The sequence below is a fragment of the Pygocentrus nattereri genome, chromosome 23 (genome assembly GCF_015220715.1).
Source record: "Pygocentrus nattereri isolate fPygNat1 chromosome 23, fPygNat1.pri, whole genome shotgun sequence".
Taxonomy (NCBI): Eukaryota; Metazoa; Chordata; class Actinopteri; order Characiformes; family Serrasalmidae; genus Pygocentrus; species Pygocentrus nattereri.
This window is the reverse complement of record NC_051233.1, coordinates 2722345-2734844: the sequence shown is the minus strand read 5'-3', so window position 1 is coordinate 2734844 and position 12500 is coordinate 2722345. Positions and strand designations below refer to the sequence as shown.

General features: G+C 42.7%; 1 protein-coding gene across 1 annotated transcript in view; it reads right to left on the bottom strand.

Moving 5' to 3' along the window:
* The window catches only part of tek (TEK tyrosine kinase, endothelial), a 61407-nt gene extending 49335 nt beyond the window's left edge, over window positions 1–12072 (bottom strand). Inside the window, exon 1 of the mRNA XM_017688044.2 lies at window positions 11747–12072. Coding sequence (XP_017543533.1) covers window positions 11747–11864 — 118 coding nt within the window. The 5' untranslated portion in view covers window positions 11865–12072. The remainder of the gene's footprint in view (window positions 1–11746) is intronic.
* Between the last annotated feature and the right edge of the window lie 428 nt (window positions 12073–12500).

Here is a 12500-nt window from a genome sequence, read left to right as displayed (position 1 = left end):
TATCAGTCTGTCAGTGACGACTGTTAATTGACTTCAATCCAGTATGAATCTGCAGTGTGTAGTTTTACAGTGTGGCAGACACTATTGAGGAGTGAACAGTCTCCTTTGAAACCTCTTAACCCACGCAGCTGTGCAGTGTGTTGTTATGGTTAAAGAGTGTGTCCTGTGATGTAACACGTTGAGTAACCGTTTGGGATCCAGGCTGTCTGTTGGTTTTTTAAGCATCCAGTGTGAAGGTATAATGTAAGCATAACTGCTGAAACCCATTCAGATTTCTATAGGCTTTCTCTCTCTGAGCTGAGCCTCAGGAAAGGTTCTTCAGGACATGCAAGGGGCTTCAGGAAACATAACACAACAGAGACAAAAGACAACAGGCCAAGGCAGATACACAGCGCAGCAGGACAGCCTAAACATCCCTCGTGTGCTTGGCTGCAGCTCAGGATTTGTGAGTTTTTTTAAATGAAGAGGCATGCAGATCATTTCACACATGCGGCTGACAGAGACAGATGTTTGGGTGGCTGTGATCAGCATTCCAGCTGTTACACAGTATCTTTGAGGAGGTTCAACTGGATTCCAGCCAATTACAATGAAAGGAGTTAGTGCCTATGTGAAGATAAGGCTCCAGTCCTGCAGGAGGAGTGTTAATGCTAATCAAATGACAAAAGGGTGAGGAATGTTAAGCTCCATAACACTAACATATTAGTTTTATAGTAGTTTCCAAATAACTAATAGGAATGAATGGGTAGTATTAAGATTAATAACAGAATAATAGGCCTGGGGTTATGGGGGCAAGAAGGTGGAAATGCAATATTATATTTCTAACCCCGAACTTGCAGCTCCAGCTTGTGTTCTTTGCTTTGTCGAGATAAGCTTGACTCATGAGTACGCCAGCATGCTAGCTGTTAAGGCTGAAATATGGCCAGCGGCAGCCGGAGCTTACTCTACAAACAGAACTGAACCCGACTGATGACCAATGACCAATGAGGAAAGGGGTAGAGAGCAGATGCTGAACTGTGCCAAAGGTGAACTGCAGTCTGTAACAACTACATAGTGGACCTGCATGGACTATAAGTGTTTCTAATAAAGTGTCGAGTGAGTATGTAGTGGACCTATAAAGTAGAGGTTTCAAATAAATTGGTCAAGAAATATGTACTGGACCTATTAGAAAGCGTTTCTAATAAAGTGGTTGCTGACTATATAGTGGACCTATGAGGTAGGTGTTTCTTCTGGCCAGTGAATATACAGTAAGTGGCCAGTGAATATACAGTAAGTGGCCAGTGAATATACAGTAAGTGGCCAGTGAATATATAGTAAGTGGCCAGTGAATATATAGTAAGTGGCCAGTGAATATACAGTAAGTGGCCAGTGAATATACAGTAAGTGGCCAGTGAATATACAGTAAGTGGCCAGTGAATATATAGTAAGTGGCCAGTGAATATATAGTAAGTGGCCAGTGAATATACAGTAAGTGGCCAGTGAATATACAGTAAGTGGCCAGTGAATATATAGTAAGTGGCCAGTGAATATACAGTAAGTGGCCAGTGAATATATAGTAAGTGGCCAGTGAATATACAGTAAGTGGCCAGTGAATATATAGTAAGTGGCCAGTGAATATATAGTAAGTGGCCAGTGAATATATAGTAACCAGTACCCTTATCTATAGTAAGATAAGTGTCTCTTAGTGGTCAGTGAGTATAGTGGTCCTATATGGTAAGTGTTTCTAATAAAGTGACTGGTGAGTATATAGTGGACCTATAAGGTAGGTGTTTCTAATAAAGTGGCCAGGGAATATATAGTGGACCTGCAAGGTTGGTATTTTAATAAAGTGGCTGGCTAGTATGTAGTGGCCCTATAAGGTAAGTGTTTCTTAAAAAGTGGCCAGTTAATGTATAGTGGACCTATAAGGTAGGTGTTTATTATAAAGTGGCCAGTGAGTACATAGTGGACCAATAAGGTAGGTGTTTCTAATAAAGTGGCCGGTGAGTATATGGTGGACATATGAGGCAGGTGTTTCTAATAAAGTGGCCAGGGAATATATAGTGGACCTGCAAGGTTGGTATTTTAATAAAGTGGCTGGCTAGTATGTAGTGGCCCTATAAGGTAAGTGTTTCTTAAAAAGTGGCCAGTTAATGTATAGTGGACCAATAAGGTAGGTGTTTCTAATAAAGTGGCCAGGGAATATATAGTGGACCTGCAAGGTTGGTATTTTAATAAAGTGGCTGGCTAGTATGTAGTGGCGTTTCTAATAAAGTGGTAGATGTATATTTCGTGGAGTTGTAGGATAAGTGTTTCTGATAAAGTGACCAGTGAGTATGTAGTGGACCTATGAGGTTGATATGTTGAAAAAAGTGGTTGGTTAGTATATGGTGGCCCTATAAGATAGGTGTTTCTAATAAATTGATAGACGCATATACAGTGGACCTGTAAGGTAGGTGCTTGAAATAAAATTGCCTCTAAGTATATAGTCGCCCTATAATGTTTGCATTTCTAATAAAGTGGCCAATGAATATACAGTGGTGCTATGGGGTATATATTTCTAATAAAGGGGTAGATGTATATACTGGCCCTGCGAGGAAGGTGTTTCTAATAAAGCAACCAATATATATATATTGGTTGCTTTATTATTCCGGTGTTTCAGTGAGACGGGGAGAATGTGGGTGACCTATAAGTTAAATAGATCTCACACAGTGGGCTGTGAAGTGTATATAGCAATATACTGTCCATTTAGGGATTCAAATAATACTGCATTGTTTACATTTTTATAGGGGACAGCATGCAAGTATGTTGTAAGTGAAGAGTAATGAAAAAAACAAGCAAGAATGATCAACATAATCATATTTGACAGCACTTCGCCTCAGTTCGCACATTGTGCCTCACATCTATGGCTAAACTAACATTAATCATCCACAGGTGGTCAGCCTCCGTCTCTGTGTGGAGCACGGTCAGGTTTTGGCCATATTTCAGCTCTAACAGCTAGCATGCTCACATACTCAGTTAAACTTATCTTGACAATGGAAAAATGACAAGTATTTCCCATCCCACCCTGAGTATTTGCAAAGTAATAGATGTATAGCTGAACTGAATGAGCCAATGGGCCATAAATAAGACTGAGGTTTATTGGGGTGGGCAAAGAATGTGCCTCTTGGTCCCAATCCAAATCTCCCAAAGGCATCCAAACCAAGTTGTCAGAATGAAGAATGGGTTTGTTCTTATCTTTGGTTCCAAGTGCTCAAGCTCTGGGTTGATATTATTGTTGCTGTGGTGATTACTGGGGGGGGGTATGGGGGGGTGTCGTTTTCTCTGAACACAAGAGGTGCTACCTCTGCGCCCGTCCACTCTTCTGTCTACGTAGTCTATACTGGGCGTCTAGCGTCCACTGGCCATGAAAAACAACAGATTATTTGTTATGCCACGAAACTTATGTTGGACCTGTTTCCCCATTGTTTCATAAGGTCGACTGGAATGGAAAGCTGGGTGGTGCGGAGGGACTCAGAATACCCTCCTTCATTCTCATGATATAGTACACGGTGCCTGAAATGGTGATGGGCTACGTGGAATGTTCCTCACGCTGGGCCAAATCAGCATTTTCTCTGTTCCCTTTGAGATGATCTGAGACGTTTTCTCTTGCAAGTAAGCACAAAAACACACCTGACTCAACTTATTTGGCCCATGACAAGAGTGTCATAAGCTAAACCAGGTGCTGAGTCAAATGGAAAAAAGGCCTTCGAAGTGATGTGGGATAAAGCCGTGCCCTAGCTTGATTTGTGAAAGCGTTAAAACAGCTGGGGTTGCGTTAAGACAGGGGAAAATGTGTCTCGAGTGCTCTGTGGAAGCAAAAAAGGTTAGTATATCAGCCTTTGGCAGAGTGGCAACTTAACACAGCATGGATTTCTGTAGCTATTAAACCGCCCTGTCATCCCTTTATGTCCCATTGTAGCACTACTTAATGACCTTTCCTCACTTCCAGCACCCAATCACCCCAAATCCTTCATATTAATATCACATACCATTGCCAGAAAAGTTATACGGCTGAACTAGAAGGACAGAACCCAAATTTCAACGAAGCATCGGCATAACCTTTTCTTGGCATTCGGCAGACGTTCTTATCCAGAGCGACTTACAGTTTGATGATTTTACGCAGGAAGGCAAAGGTGGTGTTAGGAGCCTTGCCCAAGGATTATTGGTATAGTGTAGGGTGCTTGTCCAAGCAGGGGATGGAACCCCAGTCTACAGTGTACAAGGCAGAGGTGTTACCCAGAGCACTACACCAACCACTATATACCCACAGCACTACACCAACCACTATATACCCACAGCACTACACCAACCACTATATACCCACAGCACTACACCAATCACTGTATACCCACAGCACTACACCAATCACTGTATACCCACTACACTACACCAACCACTATATACCCACAGCACTACACCAACCACTATATACCCACAGCACTACACCAATCATTGTATACCCACTACACTACACCAACCACTATATACCCACAGCACTACACCAACCACTATATACCCAGAGCACTACACCAACCACTATATACCCACAGCACTACACCAACCACTATATACCCAGAGCACTACACCAACCACTATATACCCACAGCACTACACCAACCACTATATACCCACAGCACTACACCAACCACTATATACCCACAGCACTACACCAATCACTGTATACCCACAGCACTACACCAATCACTGTATACCCACTACACTACACCAACCACTATATACCCACAGCACTACACCAACCACTATATACCCACAGCACTACACCAATCATTGTATACCCACTACACTACACCAACCACTATATACCCACAGCACTACACCAACCACTATATACCCACAGCACTACACCAACCACTATATACCCACAGCACTACACCAATCACTATATACCCACAGCACTACACCAACCACTATATACCCACTACACTATACCAACTGCTATATATACCCACAGCACTACACCCATCACTATATACCCACTACACTACACCAACCACTATATACCCACTACACTATACCAACCACTATATACCCACTACACTACACCAACCGCTATATACCCACTACACTACACCAACCACTATATACCCACTACACTACACCGACCGCTATATACCCACTACACTACACCAACCGCTATATACCCACTACACTACACCAACCACTATATACCCACTACACTACACTACACCAACCACTATATACCCACTACACTACACTACACCAACCACTATATACCCACTACACTATACCAACCACTATATACCCACTACACTACACCAACCACTATATACCCACTCCACTACACCAACCGCTATATACCCACTACACTATACCAACCGCTATATACCCACTACACTATACCAACCGCTATATACCCACTACACTATACCAACCGCTATATACCCACTACACTACACCGACCACTATATACCCACTCCACTACACCAACCGCTATATACCCACTACACTATACCAACCGCTATATACCCACTACACTATACCAACCGCTATATACCCACTACACTATACCAACCGCTATATACCCACTACACTACACCGACCACTATATACCCACTACACTACACCGACCGCTATATACCCACTACACTACACCAACCGCTATATACCCACTACACTACACCGACCACTATATACCCACTACACTACACCGACCGCTATATACCCACTACACTATACCAACCGCTATATACCCACTACAATACACCAACCACTATATACCCACTACACTACACCAACCACATGGTACATATAACCACATATAACCTTACAGGTCACTGTAACCTGGAAAGACGTACAGCAAATTTTAAAAATAATACAAAACCGTTCAAAGAAACCTGGTCACGATTTTTACAATGTATTGACAGCTGATTTCTTTCTCCACACTCAACAAGAAAAGGATCATAGAATTTGATCACTAACCACATCACAATCATATTATTTAAAAAAAAATAGTTTATAGCGTTTAAAAAAACAAAAAAAGCAAAATGAAGGGAGCTTTACCAGCTTGTTTCTTATTGTGTTAAATGTTCATGTTTGTCTGTCTGGTCCTGTCCAGTTTGTCCTCCACTGTTGACTATCATTATTAATCATTATTTTTATTTCATTTTACTCCGATTTTTGGCCTCCTGATCGCGTTTCAGACCAGTCTGAGTTTATCTTTTATTTTTTAAGTGTAAACTGGTCAACGACTCAATCTGAACAGATTCCTGCAAAAGCCAATGAAAACTGAGCGTGAAAGAAGGAAACGCAGCAAATAATCAAAGAAAAATGGAGAAGCGTCTCTCATGCGGGGAGCCAAGCTTTTTAACTGAGCATATGTACATTTAAAATTCTAAAAAATACCAAAGTGATCAAATTTTTAAATCAGTGAGCCTCACTTAAACATCTTTACCTGCTGCTTCTTTACTGTTCCAGCGCAAACGGCAGAGAAAACAGCAGCCGCTCCACGTTTGTTTATTTGGGTCCCGTAGTAACGGGAGAACGAGATAGTTGGTCGAGTGGAGAGTTCGAAAGTCACCAGGAGTCGTGTCACTGGTGTTACTGCGCAACAAAAAGTCTCTTGTTTGGAAATGTTCAGAGATTTTCTCATTTAGCTCATAATAATTCCATATGAAGCTTTTAGCTGAAGTCACTGGTGTGACCGACTTTATTCTGAGGTAGCAGTGAAAGAAAGAATAAAAATGGATTAAACTACATATTTTAGTGGATTTTCCATGATTGACGACATGTGGTTTGATGCTCTGTAGCAGCCGTTTAACGAAATGCATTGCTCGTTAAAAATGTCACAGGTGTGACCTTCGTTGTGTGTAACGCCAATGACGATCGGTAACACCAGTGACTCCTATGGATTCTGTAGAATGACCCTTTAATGGCCAATTTGATCCAATATGAAGCGCCAGGTCTCATTTTACCTCAGTAATCTCTGTCCCTGGTTTGACTGCCATCTGAAATAGGTCTGCTCATCAACCTTTTCCTCTGCAAAACATTGTTTTATGTGAAGTGATTAGAGGCGGCTGCGCGCTATAATTGGTCCTACATGGAGTTGGCAGCATGAAAGCGAGAGGGGCGCGGGCATGAAGCAATCTGTTCAGCAAGCAGGAGAGATAGAGAGAGAAAGTGAGAGAGACTTGAGGTTTGAGTTCACTTGGCTAAAGAGGAAACAGGCAATCCGTTCACCTTTCGAAGGATTACCATTAAACTTCCATCCATCTGTCCAAGAATGCAGGTCGTTATATGGTAAATCATCAGCTTACGCTCCTTTTAGCAAACTCAGGCCGCCAAATATGGCCTAAACGTCCATATCCACACTCACCACACTTTAAAATCTATTATTTTATTCATATGAACGGCACTTTTATTTCCCTGACAACCACACAGGAACAGTGACTATATTCACAATTGCCATTCACATGGAAAAGGAATGATGATACGCACCTAAAAATAAAGGTCTAAAAATGGTTCTCGGCACGGACGAAGTTTCATTCGTTTAGAATCTTTGCAGTATGTGGACATGCTGTGAATATTAAAATATATTTTTCTACAGCGCTAATAGGAGCATTCGCTCTGATTTTCTGAGTCTTTATATGGAAACGTCCACTTTTGTGTCCTTCGCGTTTACAGATATATTACACTTGAGAAATATATTAGTGTTACTATTGATTTATATTTTAAAATAAAACATAAGTTATTTGAACAGTTTCACCATCTTGAGCCTCAATTTAGCAACACCGGTTTATAAATCAATCCTATTGAACTCCAAGCAGAACAGAAGAGCTCGTCCTCGCAGTCGTGTGTGAAGGCCGAGGACATATTTTGAGGTAAAAACATGTTTTTCTGTAATTTTAATGCAGTAAGGGAGGTCAGGGAACCGGCCCTGTGACCGGAAGGTCCCCGGTTCGATCCCCTGAGCTGACAGTCCATGACTGAGGTGTCCTTGAGCAAGACACCTAACCCCCAACTGCTCCCCTGGCGCTGTGGATAGGGCTGCCCACCGCTCTGGGCAAGTGTGCTCACTGCCCCCTAGTGTGTGTGTGTTCACTAGTGTGTATGTGGTGTTTCACTTCACGGATGGGTTAAATGCGGAGGTGGAATTTCCCGGTTGTGGGATCAAAAAAGTATCACTTAATATTAATCTTAAAGTTTGGATGTACTAAGAAATCCCATTGAAGTTCGAAAACCTACTCAGTACCTGGGAAACTTTTACCCGAGTTGGTGTCTACGTTCATCCTTTGTCATTAGCTTAGTGATGAGAAGACTGCGCAGCTCGTAGGATTTTCTCAGCATATAGGATGCTGCAAAAGTTCCTTCTGTCATCAACACATAATGAACGGGATTCCCACTGCATTTTTCTTTCCCTGATCAGTGAAAATCCAGAAATGTACAGTAACCAGAGGATGATCAACGCTTTGAACCGCGTCAAACAGGCTTGGAGAAAGTGTGGAACCAGTTTGCAGAGATCATGGGAGCGTATAAGTTATTCCCATATGGTTCTGAACATGTTCTGACTGAAATATCAGACGTTTGCTTGAACGTCTCCGTCTGTTATGACTGGCCCAGGTCCACAGATCGCACAAGGAACAATTTCCATGCCTCTCACAAACACATATAACACACACACACACACACAACTACACACTGAAGCTGGACCTTCCCCAAAACACCCCTTAAATCATCAGCCTATACAGTGCTGAAGCCACAGTGGGCTCAGAAGTGCTATCCTGTGTCTTAGCGTAGCAGCAGACTAGCATAGCGCGGATCCCCTTCGGATTACCTCAGTGACTCTCAGTCGGGCTCGGGTTTAGCGGAGTACGGTTTCCAACACAAACACAGTCCAGGATAAATCAGCTAAACCACATCTGAACTGTTCTCACCAAGTATATTTCAACACCAATCAGGTGTAACATCATGACCACCTCCTCGTTTCTGCGCTCACTGTCCATCTTACCAGCTCCACTTACTGTATAGCTGCACTCTGTAGTTCTACAGTTACAGACTGTAGTCCATCTGTTTCTCTGATACTCTGTTACCCTGTTCTTCAGTGGTCAGGACCCCCATGGACCCTCACAGAGCAGGTACTGTTTGGGTGGTGGATCATTCTCAGCGCTGCAGTAACGCTGACGTGGTGGTGGTGTGTTAGTGTGTTGTGCTGAGTGGATCAGACACAGCAGTGCTGGAGTTTTTAAGCACTGCGTCCACTCACTGTCCACTCTATTAGACACTCCTACCTTGTCGGTCCACCTTGTAGATGTAAAGTCAGAGACGACAGCTCATCTGCTGCTGCACAGTTTGTGTTGGTCATCCTCTAGTCCTTCATCAGTGGTCACAGGACGCTGTCGGCTGGATATTTTTGGTTGGTGGACTATTCTCAGTCCAGCGGCGACACTGAGGTGTTTAAAAACTCCAGCAGCATTGCTGTGTCTGATCCACTCAGACAAGCACAACACACACTAACACACCACCACCACATCAGAGTTACTGCCATACTGAGAGTGACCCACCACCCAAATAGTACCTGCTCTGTGAGGGTCCATGGGGGTCCTGACCACTGAAGAACAGGGTAACAGAGTATCAGAGAAACAGATGGACTACAGTCTGTAACTGTAGAACTACAGAGTGCAGCTATACAGTAAGTGGAGCTGATAAGATGGACAAAGAGTGCAGAAACAAGGAGGTGGTCAGAATGTTATGCCTGATCTGTGCACCTACATCATGTATGAGAGTTACGAGCTTAAGTCTGGAGCTGCTGACTAATTATTCATCAAAAAAATTGATAAAACCTTGATCAACAACAAAAAAAGGCACATTTCAAACTATCTAGTGGACAAACTGACCATGTCAGACTGTCCAACTGTCTGTAATATACTTGGTAAGTATGAGGAACAGTTAAAATGAGGCAAACAGTGAGGTGTAAGAGTAACAATGTGGCGTTAACCCCTTAAACTGCAGGCATATTATTCAGTTATTAACCATAAAACATGTTTCCTTCCTCTCCACATTTCTAGAAGGGCGTGGTATGCAAAGTTATGCCACGTGCTCTACTCTCTCACTGAAAAGGACATTTCTGGCTGTCGTGGCTGTTGTTGCTGTTTTTTGTTTTAAGGTGTGTTTATTTATTTGGTTTTTGTGTTTATTCATGTTGGACTGTAGTGAAATAGTGGAGGGGGGTTGTGTTCCTACCCTTAGGAGACATTGTTTAGCTAGTAGTGACCTGCCTGTTTTGCCCGGCTGTAGGAGGGTGTGCCTTTTCTACTTGGTTTCAATAAAAGGGCACCTCTCATAGCAAAATAAGAGGCATCTCTGGTGCCCCGATGCCACAGTGGTGTCAGAAGTAGGGCGTAGATTAGTCATTCTATGGAAAGGTCTATCTTGTGTCCCTAATGTTTAAAGATATATAACACTTGAAAAAAAAGCATGCTAGGGTTACAATTAATTTATATATCTTTTTTTTAATGTGTAATTTTAACTGTTACACCTTCTCTAGCCTCAATTTAGCAATGTTGTTTTTTCAGTCAATCCTATAGAATTCCAAGCACCACAGAAGAGCTCGTCCTCACAGTCATGTGTAAAAACATGTTTTTTTCTGCTATTTTTACTGCTATAATATATACATGACCATTAAATATATGACTAACATGACATTTTAGTGGATATTCCATGACAGACAACGTGCAGTTTGATGTTCTGTAGCAGCCGTTTTGTAAAATGTGCTGCTCATTAAAAATGTCCCTGGTGTTTCCTTTATTATGTGTAACACCAATGATGATCAGTAACATTAGAGACTGTAGAAACAACCCAGATGCACAATCCAGTGGTTGCTTTGCATATCGTGGCTCAAACGCCCCTCCTTGAAATGCGGAGTGTGTGGCAGATGCTACAGTATTCAGTAACTAATCTGTGGATTAGTGTATGTAGTTGTAAGAGCGAGGTATTGAAGAGTGGAACCATGTACCAAGGATTTAAAGGGATAAATGAATTTTACAGGTAAAAGAATAACATTATAGAGTTACATAAAGGTATAAATGTGCTATAAAGTAACAGCGTAGAGTTCAATAGGAGTAAAGTGATGAGTTATAAGATAGTAATAAAGGTAAAATGAGGTTTAACAGTGTAGATTTCAATTAAGGTAAAAATTAGGTATGAGGTAAAAGTTGAACGGTAGAAAAAGTTTAGAGTGAACACTGATGGACCCGTTGATAGGCGATCCTATGACATTGGTAGTGGTTGGTAGAGTGTAGTGGGTAACCTTCTACACTGTAGACTGGGGTTCAGTCCCCGCCTGGGTCAGCACCCTACACTATACCAACAAGAGTCCTTGGGCAAGACTCCTAACACCACCTTCACCTTCCTGTGTAAAATGATCCAACTGTAAGTCGCTCTGGATCAGGGTGGCTGACAAATGGCGTTAATGTAAATGTACAACATATCGTTTTGCACGTAGTTACTGATTAATAGGCCTTAAAATCTAGATGTTTGTGAAGTTTGAGGGCATAACTAAAGAGAAAAGTGAGGTGTAAGGGCATTCACTCGGATTTAACCCCTAAACTGGTCTGGTTCCTCTTTAAATAAACTTTATATTAGTTTCGTTTTAGTTACTAAACAACATACAGTAGTAGCATCTTGTTGGATAATAGTGAGCGCACTTCAAGGGGTTAAATAAAGGTTAAAAGACACTGGTAAAGACACCGACCTGTGAGGAGGCAGCTGAGCAGACAGAGGGTGACGGAGCCAGGCGGGTGAGGCATGTTCCCCTGGCGGCGGGACCGAGGGCCACCAGGGGCGCGGGACACGGGGCAGTACGTCCACATCCAGAGCAGAGCTTCAGAGCTCAGAGAAACAGAGTGTCAGAAACAAACCTCCACACACATCCCTCCTCCCTGAGTGAAGCACTGGAACTCTCCCTCTCTCTTTCTCTCTCTCTCTCTCACTCTCTCACTCTCTCTCTCAACCCCCCACACCTCCTTTCACCCTCTCGACTCTGCTCTGTCCAGGCACAGGGAGTTAAAGTTCCTTTTTCCTGTTTCCTCTCTCTCTCTCTCTCTCTCTCTCTCTCTCTCTCTCTCTCTCTCTCTCTCTCTCTCTCTCTCTCTCAACAATTGCTTGTCATTAACAGCAGCTCCTGCCCCAACCCTGAGGGGAGTGGTGCCCACCCTGACCTTATTGTAGACTTCTCACGAGGGAGGGGGAGGGACAGAGAGAGAATGGGTGGATGCTTTGTAGATGGTCACTTTTGACCAGCTATGCAAGGACACACTGTTAAAAATGCGAGGTCAGCTCGACTCATGATGGCACACCAACTGATTACATGGCTTTTATTGAGTTGACTCAACTTGACTTCACGCAACTCAAACTTTCGGTGTCACAGTCAGGTAAATAAAAGGAACTGTCCATGTTGTCCACCCACACACACACACACACACACACACACACACACACACACACAC